This window comes from Anabrus simplex, chromosome 1 (assembly GCF_040414725.1).
Source record: "Anabrus simplex isolate iqAnaSimp1 chromosome 1, ASM4041472v1, whole genome shotgun sequence".
Taxonomy (NCBI): domain Eukaryota; kingdom Metazoa; phylum Arthropoda; class Insecta; order Orthoptera; family Tettigoniidae; genus Anabrus; species Anabrus simplex.
The window spans coordinates 491,829,929-491,847,910 of NC_090265.1; the positions used below are offsets into that span (position 1 = coordinate 491,829,929).

General features: G+C 41.9%; 1 protein-coding gene across 2 annotated transcripts in view; it reads right to left on the reverse strand.

Moving 5' to 3' along the window:
- The window catches only part of ACC (acetyl-CoA carboxylase), a 391,497-nt gene that overhangs the window by 147,813 nt on the left and 225,702 nt on the right, over positions 1 to 17,982 (reverse strand). For both annotated transcript variants that reach the window (XM_067135322.2, XM_067135321.2), the window contains exons 8-10: positions 12,688 to 12,897; positions 6,666 to 6,836; positions 1,027 to 1,189 (exon numbers count right to left, since the gene is read on the reverse strand). In XM_067135322.2, the coding sequence (XP_066991423.2) occupies positions 1,027 to 1,189; positions 6,666 to 6,836; positions 12,688 to 12,897 (544 nt within the window). The remainder of the gene's footprint in view (positions 1 to 1,026; positions 1,190 to 6,665; positions 6,837 to 12,687; positions 12,898 to 17,982) is intronic.

Sequence of the window (17,982 nt, forward strand, 5' to 3'; positions counted from 1 at the left end):
AGCATAATGAGTGTGAGTTGATCGGGAGGGGGGGGTGGCATAACAGGTGTACACATGTTAAAAAAGTATGACACTTAACACAGCCTGGAATGAACCATCTGGTGATGAGGAACATACAAATTTGAAACAAAATAACAGTAGTGAAAGGACAAGGAAGAGAACTACTTATGTAAATCCTTAATGACTGGCAACCAAGTATTACTTAATTGATAGCCAGTGTTCCTGTTGAAATCGTTAAGATTTTTACTTATTTCTGCAGATTCTGATATAATCCTAGAGTTGTAGTGTTTAGTGTGGGTAAGAGCTCGAACATCTTGGAACATGACATCATGACCTGATGATAGAGCATGCTCAGATATTTGCTGACTTGTCCGGTTGGTGTACCTTGATACAAGTACCAATGGACCGGCATGTCTGGCCAGTGTACACCTTGCTGAAAGTACAGGGGAATTTTGTACACCCTAGGGTGTAATAGTGGGGACAGTTTGTCCTTGCTCATACCTAAACTGTGAGCAATTTTAGTGATGGTGCCAAACACAGTTTTATATTGCACTTGCGGAGGACCTTGGCAATTTGATCTGTGGAATTGTGAGAATGTAAGGCAGGCAGGCAGGCAGTTCCCTTCATTTCTTCTTTCTGTGAGCTATGCTTAGTCGTCCCTCCGAGATTCAGGGCTCTATGAATCCGTACATCATTGTAACCATTGCCCTTGAACGTGCCTCTGAATATGTCCATCTCCTCCTGGATATTTGATGACTCACAAATTTGTGTCACTCTCATGGTGAGTGTTGTGAGAATGCCCCGTTTTTGTGCTGGATGATGGTGAGAATCTGCATGGATATACTGATTTGTGAGGGTAGGTTTACGATAGATGGTATGTCCTAAGGAGTCGTCCGGTTTCTTTCTTACTAGAACATCCAAGAAAGGAAGGCATCCATCCGACTCCAACTCCACTGAGAATTTAATTGAAGGATTCTGCTGATTTAGGTGGTTTAGAAATACTGAATGTCACTGAAGCATATTCACCTTCATCAGGATTTTCACTGGTGATACGAGCTGCGATGACATGTCCCCATGGTTGTGGTTTATGTCTAGGATAATCAAAATCTATGACAGTTTCTCCCCAAGGTGATTCTCCATACAAGAGACGGATGTCCTTGATATGATTCAAAGGAAGACCCATAGCAATCTGAAAATAAAATTGAGCACATATACTGATATTATATGTTCTTAATCTAATGAATCGTAAATCTAGTGTCCAAAATTTCATTACTTTAGATAAGTTATATTTTATATTCCATTTAATTTATTAAATTAGAATAGCACAATCACTAAATGCACAAAACTAAGTTCCATCAGAAGATTGAGAATCCTTCCATCTTCATAGTAGGTAAGATTTTATAACCAAGACTCACTTTCTTAATATTAAGTACAGGGAATGAGAACAACGTAGTCAGCGCCACATTTCGATTGGCCTTCACCCGCAGACAAAGTCCAATAATGGTGAGAACCTCAGTTTTTCTACATTAACCAAGAGTCTCTAGGATAGATAGATAGATATTTTATTTTAACTGGCAAAGTTAGGGACATGTGTCCCTATCTTACACTTAACCAGTGAATACATAAATAACATAAAATAAGAATATTAAAAATGCTGCTAAACTATCTTAATGCACATAAAATATCTATTATACTACAAAATACAAAATCATTTGGTTCCTAAGTACAATAATATAACACCTACGAAGAAATAATAATAATAATAATAATAATAATAATAATAATAATAATAATAATAATAATAATAATAATAATAATAATAATAATAATAATAATAATAATACAGATAACTGTACTATTATTTACAATTTAATGCTCATTTCCAGAAATTTCTCACAGCTGATGAAAGTTTAGTTTTCATATTATGACTGTGGGTGAAACTCATTATAAAGTAGGGGTCAGGATAAGAATTACTATACAGGGGACCACTGAAGTAATATATTTTTCCTTGCAAACTTTGGTATCATTCCAGATCTTCCACATTCAGTGACATCACTATGACAGCCGATTCATATTGCCCTCAAAAGGGCATAGTTTTAGAAACTCATTTCAAGGGTATTAGAGAAACTTGAGGATGCTAAGTATAGAGAAAGTTAGCCGCTCTGCTAACGAACATTGTCTATGATACACAACGGGGAGGCCTTTCTCACGTTCTCAGTCCAGATCATTTCTGGAAGTAGAATCCAGGCCATCTCTGTATTACAGGGACAATTACCTTAAGCCAAATCCTAGGAAAACATAGGTTACACACTTCCATCTGCGTAATTGTGGTGCTAATCACAAACTTAACATCAGTTGGGAAGGAAGGAGTTTCAGTTCACCCCTGTAGTAAAATACCTTAGAGTTCAGCTTGATCTGTTTCTTACTTTTAGAGCACATTGTCGTTCTATCAGTATGAAGGTCAAAGCCAGGAATAATCTACTACACATGTTAACAGAGTCAAGCTGGGGAGCACATCCAGCAACTGTATGAATTACGGCTCTGGCACTTCCTACAGCTGAGTATGATTGTCCTCTGTCCATTCTAAGAAAGTGGATATTGCTTTGAACAACATGTGCCATGCAGTTCCTGGCTGCCTCACACCAACAAACACTGAAAAGCTATACCACACTTGTGGTAAAACAGCGTCTCATATCACGGAGGAGTTTCATTAATAACACCAGGCCGGCACCAGCGACACCAAGTGTTCTTAGGAATCAATACTGACAGCAACAGGCTACGCTATCCAACTGGAATCAGGCAACAGAAGGAACTCCAGCACACATTTCTCAATCTTGGCCTGTCTGGAAGTCCTTGAAAATAGGATAAGAACTGGAATGGCTAGAACCAAGGCTACACTCAAAAGATGGGGTTATACACAGAATGCCGACTGCGCCTGCGATGCAATTTCAGATCTTGAGCATCTATTTCACTGTCCAAACTGTGCTGTGGAAACTCAATTTGAAGACTTCATTACATTCAGTGATAAAGCTACTGTGGCTGCTTCATACTGGAGTGCTTTCAATATTTGAGGATACTTGGATACAATCATCATCATCATCATCATCATCATCATCATCATCATCATCATCCTTCCAAACTCATGTGAAAGAAAGAAAAGAAGAATTTGTTTTACGTCGTACCGACACAGATAGGTCTTATGGCGATGATGGGATAGGAAAGGCCTAGGAGTTGGAAGGAAGCGGCCGTGGCCTTAATTAAGGTACAGCCCCAGCATTTGCCTGGTGTGAAAATGGGAATCCACTGAAAACCATCTTCAGGGCTGCCGACAGTGGAGTTCGAACCCACTATCTCCCGGATGCAAGCTCACAGCTCCGCGCCCCTAACCGCACGGCCAACTCACCCGGTAAAGAAAGAAAAAGTCAGCAATTTCCAACAACCTGGTGTTCTCTAAAATAATTTTAATTTTACTGATTACTTGTTGAAAAAGTAATTTGTAATTAAGTAAAATATTTTGCAGGTAATAGTAATTCAGCCCAGTTACTTTTATTTCATACTTTTCCCCTCATCTCTGCATATGACTATCTGAAAGTAGAACAATCCGAGTACTCAGGTTCGCACACTATTTTTACACCTTCAATATTAATTCATCCATGCATCTCCCACTTGCAGACGTGATCTGGAGAAGAAAATCTGACAGTAACCACAGGGAATGATCTCTCTAGTTACTATAACCCAACAGAAAGTAACATAATAGAAATCAGGAATGATGACGATAACTCAGTGCTGGAGAAGCCAATGTCACTTCCATTTCCTTGGGTATGTTGTGGTGTTGGCACCAATGGTGATACAGTAGATATTCTGAGATGATATGCTTGACAGTGAGGGAACAGTTACAATTACTGCAGGTGGGAGGTTGTTTTGTTTTGTTTTTCCTTTCTAGAAGGCAGTTGTAGGTGATCTCGGTGTGTCCTATCCTTAGTCAGGAGATTAAGACTTGTTCATGACTGTTGAGGTTTTGGTGTGGATATCTTTTCGTAGATTCCATTTTTATTTTCTGGACGTTGCTAGTGGAAGTTTTAAGCAGTTCATTTTCCATCGTCCGTATAGTTTGATTTTGATGTAAGCTATGATATCAGAAAATGGAGTGGCAATTCGAGAGTCGTTGATTGGAAGACTAGTAGCCTCTTCTGCTGCTTGATTATCTGATTTGTTGCCTGGTATACTTCTGTGAGATGATATCCACATTAGAATAATGTTCTTATTCTTATAATCTTGAGCTTCCATGGAGGGATATCTAGGAAGTTGTGTTGTGTTTTTAAACGGGTTGAAGTTTAGTTCTTTGAGAGAAGATTATATCGTCGCTGCTGGGACAAAACCTCCCATGTGAAATATTTTGGTTTAGAACTATGACCGGTAAGGTTCTGTCATCTAAGGTGCAATATTGTGTGAAATTCTCACTCTTCATAAAGTATGAACTGCGGGTCAGTGTATCTCCAAAAATATTATCACATAGGTTTTGTCCCGGCAACAACGATATATTTGATGCATATTGTCCAGTAACAGGCATATAAAGTAAATACACTGACTGACAGAGCAAATGCAACACCAAGAAGGAGTGGTCAGAACTTTATGCCAATTGCAGGGTAGACTGACGTCACTGAGGTATGCTCATGATGTGAAATGCGCCGCTGTGCTGCGCACATAGCGAACGATATATGGGACACGGCGTTGGCGAATGGCCCACTTCGTACCGTGATTTCTCAGCCGACAGTCATTGTAGAACATGTTGTCGTGTGCCACAGGACACGTGTATAGCTAAGAATGCCAGGCCGCCGTCAACGGAGGCATTTCCGGCAGACAGACGACTTTACGAGGGGTATGGTGATCGGGCTGAGAAGGGCAGGTTGGTCGCTTCGTCAAATCGCAGCCGATACCCATAGGGATGTGTCCACGGTGCAGCGCCTGTGGCGAAGATGGTTGGCGCAGGGACATGTGGCACGTGCGAGGGGTCCAGGCGCAGCCCGAGTGACGTCAGCACGCGAGGATCGGCGCATCCGCCGCCAAGCGGTGGCAGCCCCGCACGCCACGTCAACCACCATTCTTCAGCATGTGCAAGACACCCTGGCTGTTCCAATATCGACCAGAACAATTTCCCGTCGATTGGTTGAAGGAGGCCTGCACTCCCGCCGTCCGCTCAGAAGACTACCATTGACTCCACAGCATAGACGTGCACGCCTGGCATGGTGCCGGGCTAGAGCGACTTGGATGAGGGAATGGCGGAACGTCGTGTTCTTCGATGAGTCACGCTCCAGTTCTGTCAGTGATAGTCACCGCAGACGAGTGTGGCGTCGGCGTGGAGAAAGGTCAAATCCGGCAGTAACTGTGGAGCGCCCTACCGCTAGACAACGCGGCATCATGGTTTGGGGTGCTATTGCGTATGATTCCACGTCACCTCTAGTGCGTATTCAAGGCACGTTAAATGCCCACCGCTACGTGCAGCATGTGCTGCGGCCGGTGGCACTCCCGTACCTTCAGGGGCTGCCCAATGCTCTGTTTCAGCAGGATAATGCCCGCCCACACACTGCTCGCATCTCCCAACAGGCTCTACGAGGTGTACAGATGCTTCCGTGGCCAGCGTACTCTCCGGATCTCTCACCAATCAAACACGTGTGGGATCTCATTGGACGCCGTTTGCAAACTCTGCCCCAGCCTCGTACGGACGACCAACTGTGGCAAATGGTTGACAGAGAATGGAGAACCATCCCTCAGGACACCATCCGCACTCTTATTGACTCTGTACCTCGACGTGTTTCTGCGTGCATCGCCGCTCGCGGTGGTCCTACATCCTACTGAGTCGATGCCGTGCGCATTGTGTAACCTGCATATCGGTTTGAAATAAACATCAATTATTCGTCCGTGCCGTCTCTGTTTTTTCCCCAACTTTCATCACTTTCGAACCACTCCTCCTTGGTGTTGCATTGTCACTGTCAGTCAGTGTATTTTGTTAGTTGTCAATAAATACAGTATATACATATTTCTAACTTCTTTCTTTCTTTCTTTCTTTCTTTCTTTCTTTCTTTCTTTCTTTCTTCTTGCTCCTTCTTCTTCTTCTTCTTCTTCTTCTTCTTCTTCTTCTTCTTCTTCTTCTTCTTGTCAATAAATACAGTATATACATATTTCTAAGATGTTATGCAACATAACTATCAATAAACATACTGAGGGAGAGTTTGAAGTCTATAGACAAATAGTTTCTTGCTTCTCCTGTAAATGGTAGTTCAGACATACGATGTTTTCATTCTTTTAGGTGTCAATACATTTATATAAATTACTGTAAACACAATCATGTTAAGATTGGCAAGATTTGTACAAATAGTGCCATTTACTCATACCTATGTTTCTAAAAATATACCACTACTTAAAGAAAAACAGTCAGAATGTAAGATAATCTGCAACACCACATTTATATTTCATGTACGGGGCAAGAAGGAAGTTCCAGTCCAGAATAATCCAAGGTGGTGATGCAAATACCAAGAAGAAATGCATATTTGATAATCATAGCATTTTGTCATTCCTAACATTGTAGAAATTTATGAAATGTGACTGCTGAAAATACACATGATATGTTTATACACTATCCTTACAAGCAAAAGAAATTTCCTTACCTGCAATTGAGCAGCAGGGAGATTAACATCAGCAACCATCTCTGTGCAAGGATGTTCCACCTGAAGACGAGGGTTCAGTTCCAAGAAGAAATAGTTTCCATCCGTATCATAAAGATATTCGACAGTGCCTGCACTGACATAACCCACCATCTTTGCTAATCGAACAGCGGCCTGGAAAGAAATACCACATTGAGAATCCACATAACATCTTGTACATCATTATTACCTTTCTGGAGTATAAAGAAATCAAGTCTTCAAAAGAAAACAGGATCTTATTCAATGCTTAGTTGCACTCTCAAAAAATCAAATGCAATGGTCTCAAAATACAGCAACCAATGCATACATACCTCAATCACACCAGGAACACTAACAGAAGAGAGTCATAAAAAATTATTCTGACTTTAAATCTGGTTAGTAAAAGGAAAAGAAATGAATACAGGTGTGTTTTCTTTTTCAATCTGCTTTACATCGCACCAATACAGATAGGCCTTATGGCAACAGTGGGACACAAAAGGGTTAGGAGTGCAAAGAGATCGACCATGGCCTTGATTAAGGTACAGCCCCAGCATTTGCCATATATAAAAATGGAAAACCATGGAAAACCACCTTCATGGCTGCCAAGAGTGGGGTTCAAACAACAAACACAGTGAAATGGAAGGGGCAAGATGGTGGCATGTGCAGAAGTAACGCTAAGTGCTATGTACAGTATTATTATATTTTTGGTGGTAAAGAGTGCAGAGTGCAATACAATAGTCCAAAAGAGCTATAATCACTTCAGATAACCCTCCAGATACCTGGAAAACACAATTCTATTGGAAAAACTATTGGTGAGTGAAAAATGTACTCTTAACTGTTTGTTGTGATGCAGTGCTGAAAGTCTGGGGCTGGTAGCCATAGGTCGGCCATGGTGAAGAGATGGGAGCGGTGTTCTCAGACTGCCTGTAGCTGATCGGCTACTATTGTGCCTGGTGCTTGCCCTAAGTGGGGGCATCGAACTGAACCCAGGTCCTCAACAATGCACAATTTGTAGAAATAGCGGTAGGAGGAAGTAATTATTTGTTCACTGTAATAACTGCTCACTAAATGGCCATAGAACTTGTGCAAAACTCTCAATGTCTGACTCCAGAAAAATAAAGAACATTTTCTGGACAAGGTTATGTTGGCAGTGTGAAATGTCACCGTTATCTGGCTCGTTCTTTACAGTTACCAGTGATACACCCAGCAAGTTAGTACATAATTCTAAATGTAAATATGTAAATCAAAATCAATAATTTTTCACCTTCAATTTATACATTATTATGCGACCTAGATGGTTACAAAATATCACGCATCGCTTGAAAACCTTGACCCAACCATCGAATGTGTTAGTGACTCGGAAGTATTCTTTGACTCGCTGAAATGATCTCTAAGGACCGGTCCCACAGCTCTGCAGGGGAAGTTCTAACTGCAGCCAAGCCAGAATGTCACCCAACTCGAGTTCATCACTGGAGACAACAGCCAAAACACTGTAGGTAGAAGTGCCATGAAACAAACACAAATTCCTTATTGGATCAATTTATCGTGCCCCTAAATTGTCCCCGGAAATGAACGATTAACACACACACACTCTCTCTCTCTCTCTCTCTCTCTCTCCCTCTCTCATATGAACAACAAAATTATGATGCTATTCATATTGTCAGTGATTTCAACCTAGAAATTATATGGTCCAGAATTGTTCCAAATATAGATTCATTTCCACTTTCTATGATTTATTCCTTCATCAATTAATATTCAAAGCCACACGTATTATGCACACAACATGCTCGACACTTGATCTTTTCTTAAGTAACCTACAACAATCTGTCCAATCCCTTAACATTATTCCTGGATTCTGGGACCATCAGGAAATTCTTGTAACACTGACCCATATAAAACCATCCCCCAAACTCCACACTCCACAGCTTATAATTTTTTCTGAACAAACTGAAATGATCTATCCACTTAACTATCACATTGCCTCCCTGTTCTCACTTAGAAATTCACTGGCAGTTCAGACATAAACAAGATATGGCAAGACTGGAAGAAAATTTTCTTCCAATGTGTAGATGAAACCACACCAATAGTAAATATATCCAGCAAACTGAAATCCTCATGGATCACCAAGGAGATAGTACGAGAAATTCGAAGCTAGCACCTAATTTCAGAAAAATTCATGCCTATGAACAAAAATGTACCAAAAATGGAAAAGAAACCCAACCAACCGTGAGTGGGAGAAGTACAGGTTGGCTAGGAACAAAGCTAAATCTATCAGAGATTCTTACAATTCTTATATTCACAGTCTCAACACTAACTCCAAGGAAATGTGGGCTTTTCTCAGAAGTAAAGGTAGCAAAATAGCTCCATCTGTATTTAAACAAAACGGTACGGCAGTCTCCATACCACAAGAAATTGCAGACACCTTCAACAGGAAATTTAAAACTAACTTCTCCGCCCCTATTGAGGAAGAGAACATACTCTATTCAAGAACAACTACCCTCTCTTCCCTCTAACCAACATGTATTTCTCACAAGTCAAGTCAAGGAGAGTCTTCTGAAAACAAGACCACATGCCGCGACCGGGCCAGATCGAGTACCAGCAAAAACTCTCAAGAACTGTGCAGCTGCCTTGGTGCCCTCTCTTTGAGCTCTCTTCAACCATTACATGAATACCAGGAATATACCTGTGGAATGGAAAGAAGCCAATGCAGTCCCAGTTTTCAAAGATGGAGACAAGGAAACGTAGATGATTACTGCCCAGTTTTGATAACATCAGAGTTCTATAAATGTATGGAACATCTAGTTGTTAAATATGTGTTGGATTTTCTCAAGGAGAGAAACCCATTTAACTCAAATCAGCATGGCTTCATTCCTAGAAAATCCTGCAAAACACTTTTAACAAAAGTCATTGATGATTGGCAGTTCTCTTTGGAGCAGACGGATGTCTCATAAATAGACTGTGTGACTGGAGCAAAGCTTTTGACCAGGTGACACATCAAAGGCTTCTGTTAAAACTTAATGACTACAGCATTCAGGGTAAACTGGTGAAATGGCTGAGGTCATTTTTGGTTGGTCGAATGCAATGTGTTGTGTACGGAGGAGCCAAATCAGACCAAACCACAATTACTTCTGGAGTAATTCAGGGCAGTGTGATAGAGACCCTCCTGTACACAATTCATGCTGTCAACTTACCAGATTGTGTAAATTTGATCATGGCACAGCATACTGATGACACAGTCATTTACAGAGCCATAAAAAATAATGATAATCTGGTACAATTCCAATCAGATCTGGACAGTACAGCTCTTTGGTGCGATGTAAATAAAATGTGTATAAAAATTACGAAGTGTAAATATGTAATGGTTATAGCATCCGCCATGCTAACTGGCAGCGGGCCGAGCTTGTCACCCATTGCCCACCCCATTTACGCTCGACCGCGCCAATCGCGAAAAACACTTAAGTGCTGGACTGGCCCTTCTCTCTTCTATCTGTAGTCGCGCTGCATGGGACGACGGAAATTACTCGACTATTAATCTGGAGTGTTCCATCTCGCGAGGTTCCTGGATACATCTAGCATCCGGACTGTTCTGGAAGGCCCAGAGCAGGTATATAAGGAGAGGAGTAACTTGGAGTGATAGTCAGTGAGTGAGAGTGAGTTAGTGAGTGAGGGAGCGAGAGCGAGATTGAGTTCGCTGGTGTGAGTTAGCGAAGAGCGCAGTCAGTGATAGCTTGGGCTGAGATGTCAGCCTGATGGAGTGTCTGCCTGTTGGAGCCAAGGACTCGTTCCTGTTTCCCCGATGTTGTGTGTGTGTGTGTCCCTTGAAGCCGGCTACTGGAGAAGAACCTTGGGTGTTCTGGAGCAGAGCGAAGGGAACACTGGGTGCCAACGTGTGCCGACTGCGAACGGAGTTCGACGCGTTGAGTGAACAGCGGATACTATCCCGACCTGCGAGACTGACGGGTAGGCTGTGGACCGTGACAGTGCTAACGAGTGTGACTGAGTGGCTGAGTGAGTGCAGTGTAAATAATCGATGACTCTCTCTGCGTGCGTGCATGTGTGTGTGTCATTGTAGATGGAACATGAGAAACTAAGAGAGAGAGCGCGCAAACCGTGAAAGTGTACTTGTGTAACTTGTAATAAATCTTAAAAATAGGTTGCTACCAGGTTCTGTACTCATTTATTTATTTATCTACCCCGCCAACACGTTACAATATATAAGACTAAGCAGAGCTAGACAACAGTTCGAGTCCTGTTGGTTGAAAAACTTTTTTCAACATCAGAACGTAGGCTGGCAGAGTAAGAGAGGTGGTGGTATACAATTCCTAATCACTACACTGGATGCCAAAAGCCTGGGTTCAATTCCAAACTTCTCACAGTTTCTGTATGGAGTGAGGACATATGACGTTGCTGATGGTGATTTGTCCATTGCATGGGGAAGTTAAGCCTTGAGCGGACCCCTCAGTGTTACTGGACGGGACCAGACTACTGTATATGTCAGCACCAGATTTCACCCTTCTCCTACATCATCATCATCATCATCATCATCATCATCATCATTACACTACACTACACAACCCGTAACATGCAAACATCACAAGAAACACAGAAACGCGTACACTCACTTGCCTCCAAGGCAAGAAATAAATAACTACCAGTACTTTACCAAAGATGGTGTGCACAAATAATTGAATACTGTAAACCGCCCATCATCACAGCCAATGGATCATATCCAAGTACCTGGGCTTCAGAATACACACACACAAAATCTGAAATGTTGCTCTTTACAGCTCAGAAACATGGACCATTGGCCAAGATGAACAGAGAAGATTAGAGACATTCAAGCTGGAGTGGTGGAGACAAAATGGAAAGAATACCTGGACATCTTTATGATGATGTGCTTATAAGAGCAAGAAAAAAAAATGAGTCTTTGGAAGGAGGTATTAAAACGAAGATGTTGGTTTACTGAGCACTTGTTTACGCACAATGCCATTATATCAATATTTTAGAGGGAAAAGAAAAAGAGGCAGGCCAAGATTGGAACTGAAAATCCATAGCCTGTTCCCAGTCATTCGACCGGGTCAGGAATTGAATGAATGAAGCCCCCATCTAGCGGTGAGGATAGGAAATGTGCCAGCTGCCGAAGCACGTCTCACTCCTCTGGGGCAATGATTAATGACTGACAGATGAAATGTTAAGGGAGAGTGTTGCTGGAATGAAAGATGATCGGGAAAACCGGAGTACCCGGAGAAAAACCTATCCCGCCTCTGCTTTGTCCAGCACAAATCTCACAAGGAGTGACCGGGATTTGAACCACGGTATACAGCGGTGAGAGGCCAGCGAAGATTGAAATTAAACCAAAACAATGATGTGAATGTGAAATCCTATGTTGGAATGAAGTGACTAACAAAAGAAAGGGAGAAGTGGAGAAGAAGAATCATGACCCAGCGAGCTTCAGAATGAGAAACCAAGAAGACATTTTATTCATGTTTTTCTTCCTTTTCCTACCTTTGATGATGGTAAAGTCAAGAGTTGTAAAATAATTTCTATAAAACTAAGTAACAAACTGAGGTGCGATTAGAGGCATTTGGTCAGGAAGCAAGTGAAGGTTAATTCTCATTTGCGCACACTAGTAAGACAATTGAGATAAGTTTGGTGGAAAAAAGAGGGAGGATGACACAGTATGGATATGATAAGCAAAAAAATAGCATCTACACTGTTCAAATTATAGCCAACAAATGCCTGAAAAAAGTTACTTTGAAGCCTACAGCAGTATTAGAATTTAAAATCAGCAGGAAAACAGGAAAAAAAAGAAAAACAGACTCATTTCTGCTGATGATTTTAGTTTCAATTTTATCATGTTAATCAGTGTATCCTTTTCTTCTATATCACATTTATATAGACTACAGTATTTAAATACCTTTCTAAATGACACAAAACATTCAGAATCTTTTCATAATTAGGAAGTATGAACTTTCTGAAACAGAGAAATTAAATGTAAGTATCAAACCTTTTCCATATCTTCAAAGACTTCAGGTTTGGCAATGACAGCTGGTGCTTCCTCAATAATTTTCTGGTGACGGCGCTGAATTGAGCAGTCACGACCAAACAGAGAGATGGCGTTCCCATACTGATCAGCCAACAATTGTACTTCTAAATGTCGAGCACAGCGAGCCAATTTCATTACGAAGACTGGTGACCCAGGCACCTCTGCTTGGACCTAAGACAAATTAACAAATGTGCAAGAAATTATTCAACTCAAGGCACTTTGGATAGCAAAAATATGTTTAAGCAATTAGCTAAAATGACCTAGTCACTTCCTAATAACAGATGTCCTTTGATTGACATCATCTTGTAAGAAAATATGCCAAGAAAGTTCTGCTGACACTAGCTTAATCCAGAACAAGAATATCAAACTGCACTTGTAAACCCCTCATTCAAACCAGCATCTTATATCTTAACTGAAACCAGAAGCTTCCTACAGTGACATGTACATTTTCTTTGCACTACAATTCTGGAAACATTATACAATAATGCGATGCTTCAGACCTGAGGGAGAAGAAACTAGAGGCTGAATGTACACTAAACATGCAACAGAGGAGAAGACTTATTAGGAACAGCAACACATGTTGTAGAATGGAAAAGGCTGCAGAAAAAGAAGTGAAAAGTGAAAAGCTGCTAGAATGCAGTGCAATGCAATTGTTCATATGTATCAAGTTTTACATCGCACACAAATGCCTGCTAGCAAAGCAAGAGAACCACAAAATAGAATAACCAGGACGGAATCATCTCATTCATGCGTCTGACGTAGTGGCCTGTTACAAATCCTATAAAGCAATCTCTCGGCAACATTTCATTAACATATCAGATGTAAGGCTTTTCAGGCATTTGCTCTGTTAACCAGCGTTTCGTCTTAGGTCTGACACTAGACTCGTCAGAGTGGGATGTGTCAGACCCTACCCTCTGACGCTGGGTGTATGCAGGTGAGCGTGCATGCGTGAAAAGTTTTCATTCCCCACCCAGAAGGGGTGGGGCGGGCCACCTGAAGGGTTACGCCCTCCCTCTGGCCGAGAGCTTGGGCGGGGAGGAGGAGATGTGTGGAATGTGGGAGATGGGAAAAGGTGATGTGAAAGAATATGGGAGGTGGAGGGCTCGTGGCTAAGTGAGGTGGAATGAAACATATGCCTTTATTAGTAGATTATGAATTAAGTACAATACAAGTGAATCATACAACTATACAGAGATACTAGGTTTAAAGAGTTATGCTAGGGAAAAAGTGGAGAGCGAGGAGGTGATAAAAGGAGGAGAAGTGCGCAAGTGACGTAAGGAGAAGACGCAGATTGTCGGAGGACAGCAGATGTGGGAACAAGGAACTGGATAGAGATGGGGGAAAGTGGTGATTGGAAGTAGAAGATTGGTGAGGAAGAGTAGGCCGGTGACGTCGACGAGGTGAGGGTGGTCGATTCAAGGATTGTGGAGGAGAGCGGGAATGTTCAACACGGTGGTAACGGCCGTAGAGGTATAAGCCATGATGGACGAGGTGGTGAACGTCGTCGGGCGTCGGTAGATGGAGCCGCAGCAAGTATGTAGGTCCATCGGTGTTGAAGATTCGGGAGGCGCGTTGTATTGGGAGTCCTGATTGGCGAAGGGTATGAGCTATGAGATCAGAAGGGAGACTAGGGTCTACCCCACAGACGACGCAGCTGTAAGTTGGCTGTTGTTCTGGCGGCGGTGGTGGCGATGATAGGCGACGTGCTGTAGTTTCCTCGGCCGGCGGCTGGAGTTGATCGGGATTTTGAGCAGGGGAAAGAGAAGCGGGGGGAGGAAACGTCATAAGGGGAAAAGGATGGGACATTACGGAAGTTGTAAGAGGAAAGTTAGGAGAGGTGTGGGCAGAAGTAGTGGCGGTGGTGGTAATAGTGACTATGGTAGTGACAGAGGAGGTGTAGTTAGGAGGCGAAGATAGAGGTGGTGAGCGGTATGAGGGTGGTGTTGTTGCTGGAGACGACGTGACTAATGCAGGCAGTTCTTGGTCGCTGGCGGGGAGCTGTGCCATGATGTTTGGGGGTGTAGCTACCACACGATGAAGACGATTGTTGATCAGTGCTCCATGATGAATGATGTGGTCCCGGTCGGCTGAAGAGGCCAAATAGAGCAGTACTACGTCGGAAGGTCCTGGGCCGGCGAGGAGCCGGGAAGCGCAGTGGACTCCAGATGGTCGAAGGGCAGTGAGAATATCCTCTTCCAGAATGGCGAGTTGGACATCACAAACGAGGCAAGTGTAGGTAGAGGGAAGGCCGACCTCCATCTCGGTGCCAGCCTATATGCTTGATTATGGTCAGCGGGGTGCAAAATTATAGGTGAGACATCACCTGGCCGACGAGAAAGAGAATTGTGAGTCCTCCTCACAGGTGAGCTTATCAGAAGCATATTTATGAGGCACAGTCTGATAACTGCATATGGGAGATAAATCTCCACAATGGAATTATTGCCCGCCTAGCAATTCCGAATGGAAAATTCTAAATTCCCATGGAGGGATTAGATATTTTTCACCAATAGAGCATGTCAAAAACATATCAGATGTAAGGCTTTTCAGGCGTTTGCTCTATTAACCAGCGTTTTGTCTTAGGTCTGACAATAGACTCGTCAGAGTGAGATGTGTCAGACCCTACCCACTGACGCTGGGTATATGCAGGTGAGCTTGTCAGAAGCCTATTTATGAGGCACAGTCTGATATCTGCATACGGGAGATAAATCTCCACAATGGAATTTTCCATTCGGAAAAATACCACCGCCAAATGATCCGCAGGAGTCCGGCGTACAATCATATGCACAAATTGGAAAATCGATCATTTTTACTTTTTTCACCAAAAACTCAGTCCCAGCCTCCCTTAACTCATAATCGCTAAAAACTGGACCTAAGCCCTTTTAACAAGTCATGATTCAATTGTCATTCTGGTCATCACATTCATCCAAACACACAGAATTGGTGCTTGAAATATCAAAAAATATGTAATCCCTTTCGTTGTATTCACTGTGAAAATGTAACAAGCTATCAATGTGTAATTCATTAATAATACCAGTGCAGCTCAAATCATTACCTGGATTAGCTTCCATGTTTGTTTATAAACACTGATGAGACATTTTGGCAGATGTACGAGGACAAAAAAAAAAGTGTGAATAATACACAAAGACGGGCAAATTTGGTACTGAAAGGAAGCCTACTTTACAACAAATCAAATACCGGTATAAGCTTAGAAATAGCTTGATTGCAAATGGCAGATGGCAGAGAAAGTAAGACCTGCACAATGATGTAGTTACATGTAAGCGGCCCAAAAACATGTACAAATACGTTGTGTCAAGATTCAACAGCGATGAGTTAATATTTCCATGGCGAGTGGATAGCAGAGGAAGTAATACCTGGACAACTACGTACTTATACCTTTCAAATGCCATGAAAAAAAAAAAAAAAAAAAACTATTATCAAAATGCATCCAAGAAGGTGCATTTAGAATATTCAAATAATGCACTTGGATAACTCACTGACAAACATAACCTCTCGCAATGAAAGAAAGAAAGAAAGAAAGAAAGAAAAGCACAATTCAAAGACAAGGAGAAATATATGCTGGCTCCCATGTGCAAGTGCTTTATTCATTGGATTACTGTTCTGTATGCATTTTAGATGTCCTGTACTTGCACAGAAAGTACCCGATGCCCTTAAAACATCGTGGCTAATCGAACTTTCTTACAACAAGGAGAGAAAGTCTCTCACTTCCTTCTGCACGACGACAGAATAGTCACTCTATCGCTGTACAATTCTCGCCACGACACTTCTCTCGTACTTGCAGAAATGTAAACAATGTAAACACTTGCCGCGTCACAAAGTATTCTATGACCCATTGATACATGCAATCACTTTGATTCACAGTTTAAAACTTTGAAATGCCATGGAAAAAACTATTTCCGAAATGTACCCAACAAGGTGCATTTACAATGTTCAAATAATGCACTTGGATAAATCACTGACAAACATAACCTCATGCAACGAAAGAAAAAAATCACACGATTCAAAGACAAGGATAAATTATGCTGGCTCCTGTGTGCAAGTGCATTATTTTTTGGATTACTTTACCGTTTGCATTTTTAGATGCCTTGTACTTGTACGAGAGTGCCCGACGCCTTTAAAACATTATGGCTTATCGAACTTTACTATAATTCACAGTTTAAACTTTAATCTTCTGGATGCCGAAGTTGCACTTATCTGGATTGATTGGACATGGACATTGCTTGATGGGTGAGGAAGTGCTGCATTCAATGGTGTGCATCACAGTAGTAGTCTGCCTTATTTTATTGGTGATGACTTCTGGAATGTCCTTTAAGGTGTCTCAGCACCTCTTCTTCACTGGTTTTTATAAGTTAAGAACTTCATATTCCCGCTGAGATTCACAATTCGAATTAAAGAAGGTTCAACCTATTCAATACAAAGTGTGTTGTACAAGGTGTTCACAACATGTTATTTATTATTACTAGTACCGGTTTCGACACTTAATGGCATCATCATCAGCTAGAAATCACAAAAGTGGGCAGGGTACATCTCCCAAGTTTAGCTCGACTTCCGCATCGTTGCGAGTCCAGACTTTTCCATCACCAGGCGACCCTCAGATGTCTTGTCTTTTCCCAAAAAGACTTCATGAGCTGCATAGTCTAGGATCACCTTGTATTCCACCAGAAAGTCATGACCTAATATGATGTCAGGTATCAAGTTCTGAGTCACTGCAACATCAATTACAATAGGCATGTTCATGCATTTAGCAGTTAGGTTAGTTCTACTCACATTCTGACCTATCCCTCTCCTAGTTGACCAGGATTGCTTGTCTATCGTGTCTTGAGGTGCATTCCTGTTCCCGGTCCCATCCCCCCATAATCCAGAATGAACCGGACCTACTTATGTACCATGCCCACTTTGTGATTTCTAGCTGATGATGACGCTATTAAGCGTCGAAACCGGTACTAGTAATAATAAATAACATGTTGTGAACACCTTGTACAACACACTTTGTATTGAATAGGTTGAACCTTCTTTAATTCTAATTGTCTTCTTCACTGGGTCGAAGATGCGTTAACTGAACATCTCCCAAGTTTAGCTCAACTTCCGCATCCTTGCGAGTCCAGAGATTTCCATCGCCAGGTGACCCTCAGATGTCTTGTCTTTTCCCAAAAAGACTTCATGATCTGCAGAGTCTAGAATCACCTTGTATTCCACCAGAAAGTCATGACCTAATATGATGTCAGGTATCAAGTTCTG